Here is a 5,393-nt window from a genome sequence, read left to right as displayed (position 1 = left end):
CTTTTTCCTTCACATTTTTTACTCGCTGTATGTCTATACACTACTTTGCGCTGAATCGTTACTTGTTATTAATCTCTAGCTCTCTTTCACATATTACACACTCCCTCCCCCCCACACACACACACACACCCACCCCCAGAGACTGGTTCTGCTGGAGGTTTCTTCCTGTTAAAAAGGAGCCTCTCCTTCACACTGTTGCCAGAGTGTTCTTGCTTAGAGAGGGGGTCATCTGCTTGTTTGGGTCTTTTCAGGGGTTTTTTGTATTATTGTAGGGTCTTTACCTTACAATATAAAGTGCCTTGAAGCAACTGGTAAAAAATGTAATGTAATGTAATGTAATGTAATGAATTGAAATGAAATGAACTGAACTGAACTGAACTGAATTGAATTGAAATGAATTGAATGGGCTGGAGACTGCTTGCTCAGTGTCTCAGACCTGGAGGAAAAAAAAGTCAAAATGAACTAATACTGAGTATGACATATCTATCACCCACCTGGCTCTCATTCAGAGTTTCTTTCTGACTTCTCTAATCGTAAGCTCTGTATCCAGGCTGACAAATACCAAAAGTTCTGTTGAAACAAATAATCTTTTAACGTTTTCTTGAAAAAAAAGTATGAATTATTTTGCAAATAGAATTTTAAGAATTAGAGAAAAATATTTTTTTTTTTAACAATCTCACAGGTTTATAATTATGTACAGCAAACAGATTTTTTCTCTTGAACTCCCTCCACAGCCGTGGCTCCAGGGTAAGGGTCCAGTAACACTGTGCAACTGAACTGCTTCCTCTCACCTCTGACCAATTTGCCTTGGAAGACCCTACCGGGGGGAGATAAAGCTCCCTGACAACATAGCCATTGGGATCAGTGGAAACTATAAACCAGTCCACCACAATAAGGTGCCAATTCACTGAGATGTTTCTGGCGGGGCACAGCCCAAAGAAACGGCATGACCTGATCTCCTGTAGGCCCACCAACACCAAAGTGTCTCTTCATTAATTACTTTTTCATTTACTATGTACTTACACATTGCATTTAATCATTACTTAGTATTGGTCCCTGGCTGACAGTTTGTTTTTTGTCCTGCCTTCCTCCCATCACAGATGTTTTCCCCTCCCTGAACATAGCTCTGTCAGTTTTCTTTCTAGTAAAAAGGAGTTTTCACTCCCTGCTCTTTTAAATTGCTTGCTCATAGGGTGTTATTTTATTGTTGAGGTTTTCTTTTTTTATTGTCTTTACCTTACTATATAAAGTGCCTTAAGGTAACTGCTGGTGCTATATGAATAAAATTGAATTGAACTAAGTTTGGTTTATTAGGTTATTAACATGGAAAACTGAAACAGGCAATTTTCCATTTAATACTCCCGATTCTTATTATCAAACATGTAATAACAAATGTGATTACACATGAACTACGAAATTTGGTAACAAGCTTTATCATTGGTGGGATTGTTGGAAAGCAACAATTCTAGTACAATTATTGCTTTGGTTATTCTGTTTCTTCTTCTTCTTAATAATAATAATAATAATAATAATAATAATAATAATAATAATAACATCATTTGCCAGCTAGCCAGTCTCACACTGTTTGTTTTAGGCAAGCCATTCACACCTCAAAATAATCAGCTTGATCATGCGCTACATGATTCAATTCAGAACAACACAACCACAGCACAAAGTAGGGGACAAGTAGAAGTCACATCCATACACAATGGACCCCAGTCCAACACAATGCAATACAGAGTCTGGGATGTAAGGAGGCTCCTGCACTGTTTGGGTAGCATTTACTCCCTATTGTTGTGATACAAACTCCAGTAATAAAATGAGGTTACTTCTATATTACTGTCACTAATTTGAAAAAAAACTTCCAAAGGCTACGTTATCACATTATAGCATATAGATTATCATATTGTTACTAAAATTACTCAAATAAAAATACTATATAACTATAATATATAAAATATAAAATTTTTGCCTCATAGGCATTGTTATTTTACTTGCCATTCATGATCACTTTTTATTATTTCACTAATTAAATTTCAGTTTCTTTAAATTTAAACATCCATAGTTGATACTCCGCTTCCTGTTCAGTAACATCTTGATAATTTCATAGAAATAAATTGTAATTTTTTATTATTTTCTCCCTACTTAAAAATTAATTCCCCACTATTATAATGTTAGTTCTAATTTGTAATATAAAGTCCAGCTGAAAATATTTTACAAGAAGAGAACACAGACATGGAAACACTGTAGAGGTTACACTCAAGACTTGATCAACCATCACTGGATAGGGGCACGCCCTCTTGAAGAAAACAAAAAAGAAAAAAAACAGCCTTTGTCAAAATACCTATATAAACCAGTGAAAACTCTCTTACACTCATATACAAACCACTGACATCAGGCAGGGATGGAGACAGCGGGTCTTACAATTGGTCTGATATTAGCGGTGTATTTTTTTCAGCTGAACTCAGTTATCGTGTTGGCTGTGTGCCTAGATTGTCTGAATTATAGGAATAGGTTTACAGCAGCTCATGCTGGTACACTGGTTTCATCTGTGAACTGTAAGCTCCAGGGTAGCACTCGTCTGCCAGCATTCTCAATGGATGGAGATTTTATTATTGGGGGATCGTTCTCCCTTCATGCCTACATGGATACATTTTATAACAACTACTCTAGCATACCAAAGCCTGTGAAATGCAAAGGGAGGTCAGTAACAGTGAGATATGTGTGATAACAACATATTGGATTGTATAATGGGGGATTAAAGTTGACATGTATTGTGTTTAAAGGTGCTGAATTATCTCTGTGTCGCACCAAAAACAAATGTAAAGCAATAATGCTGGATAATTTGCAATTTTTCATTTAATTTTAAGTTTTATTCCAGTTTTAAAAGCTTCACAAATTAAAGTGTGTTAAGCAACAGTTTCATAAGTGTCAACCCAGAAAACAAAAGATAAATTCCAGTAGTTATCTGACAGTGGTTCAATCCTCCAAAATGTCCTTCATATGTAGCCTTGTAGCCTTAATTCTAACACTTGCTTGACTGTCTACAGCATTGACACCCGTGGGCTGCACTTCTCACGTGCAATGATCTTTGCCATAGAAGAGATTAATAACAACACAGACCTGCTACCTGGAATCAAGCTTGGATACCAGATCTATGATTCATGTGCATTAGTGCCTGTTGCAGTGCATGTGGCATTTCAGTTTCTAAATAGCTTCGACCCTGTGTTTTCCACTGGTAACAATTGTTCTCAGTCTGGTATGGTGATGGCTGTTGTCGGGGACTCTGGGTCTACACCATCCATCAGCATTTCACGTCTCATAAGTCCCTTTAACATTCCTCAAGTATGTATTTTTTTTAATTTTGGCACAAAATTGACATCTCCATAAAATTTGAATGCACAGTTATTTAAAGAGTAGCACTGTTTTTTTGTTTTGTTTTAGGTTAGCCACTTTGCCACATGTGCTTGCTTGTCTGACAAGCAGCAGTACCCAAATTTCTTCAGAACAATTCCCAGTGACCAGTTTCAAGCTGAATCACTAGCCAAGCTGGTAAAACACTTTGGCTGGACTTGGATAGGTGCTGTTCGGTCAGATTCGGATTATGGAAATAATGGCATGGCTTCTTTTCTCCAAGCAGCACAGAAAGAGGGGATCTGTGTGGAATACTCTGTATCTTTCTATCGGACAGACCCACAGAGCAGAATTCAGAAAGTAGCAGATGTTATCCGCAGGTTTCTATATCACAGATATAACATGTGGATTATTGTATGTGTTGAAATTAGGTTCCTTTTTTAAGTAATATTTCATGTCATATCATGAGACAGTCAAAAAATGTTTTTAATGCTTTATGTTGTATCTCAAGGTCTAAAGCTTTAGTTGTTGTGGCATTTGCATCTTTTGGAGACATGAAGATCCTGTTGGAGGAGCTTTCACGTGAGCCTTTCCCAACTCGCCAGTGGATAGGCAGTGAATCATGGGTAACCAACACAGAATTAACGAGGTTCAGTTTCTGTGCTGGGGCCATTGGATTTGGTATTCCGAAGTCTGCAATCCCAGGTCTCAGAGAATTCCTGCTGAATCTCTCTTTCTCTGAAGTGGCTGCTTCGTCAGTGCTCACTGAGTTTTGGGAGGATGCATTCAACTGTAGACTGAAAAAAAGTAAGAAAGTTTTCTTGCTTACAGAAAAACATCTAATTTGTCAGATTTATCAAAATAAAAAGTATGAAATCTAGATCAAAGTTCAGTGGTGAAAAGATATGTTTATGTTTGTTCATTTTTCTGTAGGTGCTGCTACTGTAGACGAGAAAGTTTGTGATGGAAATGAAGACATACAGAATCTCCAAAGCCAATACACTGACACGTCTCAGCTCAGAATTACTAACATGGTGTACAAGGCTGTGTATGCAATAGCACATGCCATTCATAATGCAGTGTGTCATGGAAAAAATGTCACAACTCAGTGTGACAAACTAACCAAGTTAGAGCCCAAACAGGTAAGATTAAACGTATATGTTAATGTCATTGTCTTTTATTATTTCTGATCTCACATGGATGACGTGTAATATTACTATTAATTTTTAAAATATCAAACTTTTTTTATTTCTTTTCTTTCTGTCTTAACTCATCCTTTCAGGTTTTAACTGAACTGAAGAAAGTAAATTTTTCCCAAAATGGTTATGATGTGTCTTTTAATGCTAATGGGGATCCTGTGGCTATCTATGAGCTGGTAAACTGGCAAAACCACGAGAGTGGCAACACTGAGATAGTAACTGTAGGACTGTATGATGCGTCACTACCAGTGGGCAAGGAGTTTAGAATTAACAGAAACATAAACTGGATGGAAGATAGCACAAAAGTAATGAGTCAAGAATCTATATAATTAAATTCAATGAGTATGAAATCCTTATAGCTGTGCAGAAAATATTTACATCTATTACACTTCCTTTATGTCTTTGACAGGTGCCAGTGTCAGTGTGCACTGACAGTTGTCCTCCAGGAACTCGTAAAGTACTGCAGAAAGGAAAACCCATCTGCTGCTATGATTGTATACTGTGTCCTGAGGGAGAGATTAATAATATTACAGGTAAAACTGAATGATGATTATTATCAATATCTGTAAAATTGAATAAAATAAAAAAAGAATCTCTCTTTTTCTTTTTAAAAAAAATGTATTTCTTTGATTTAGATTCAGCTGACTGTTTACCCTGCCACAAAGAGTTCTGGCCTAACTCAAAGAGAGACACCTGTATCCCTAAACCCATAGAGTTTCTTTCATTTCAAGACATCCTTGGAATCATCCTGGCCACATTCTCAGTTCTGGGTGCCTTACTGGCCATTATCACCGCAGGTGTATTCTTTTATCACAGGACATCTCCAATTGTCCGAGCCAA

General features: G+C 36.9%; 2 protein-coding genes across 2 annotated transcripts in view; both read left to right on the top strand.

Annotated features, from left to right (window-relative positions):
- LOC106632596 (craniofacial development protein 2-like) overlaps positions 1–762 on the top strand; it is a 3,712-nt gene extending 2,950 nt beyond the window's left edge. The window contains 1 exon segment of the mRNA XM_042216257.1: positions 735–762. Coding sequence (XP_042072191.1) covers positions 735–762 — 28 coding nt within the window.
- Positions 763–2,581: 1,819 nt separating this feature from the next.
- Positions 2,582–5,388, top strand: LOC102311164 (extracellular calcium-sensing receptor; the record flags this gene model as incomplete). The annotated part of the gene is made up of 8 exons (XM_005951482.3): positions 2,582–2,703; positions 3,051–3,345; positions 3,445–3,734; positions 3,866–4,161; positions 4,288–4,496; positions 4,637–4,858; positions 4,963–5,086; positions 5,189–5,388. Coding segments are annotated over exons 1-8 (1,743 nt in total), but the record flags the coding sequence as incomplete, so codon positions are not given.
- Between the last annotated feature and the right edge of the window lie 5 nt (positions 5,389–5,393).

The sequence above is a fragment of the Haplochromis burtoni genome, unplaced genomic scaffold (genome assembly GCF_018398535.1).
Source record: "Haplochromis burtoni strain Fernald_Lab_line unplaced genomic scaffold, NCSU_Asbu1 Contig_985, whole genome shotgun sequence".
Classification (NCBI taxonomy): Eukaryota; Metazoa; Chordata; class Actinopteri; order Cichliformes; family Cichlidae; genus Haplochromis; species Haplochromis burtoni.
Note: the sequence above shows the minus strand (reverse complement) of the source record. Positions and strands in the feature narration are given on the sequence as shown.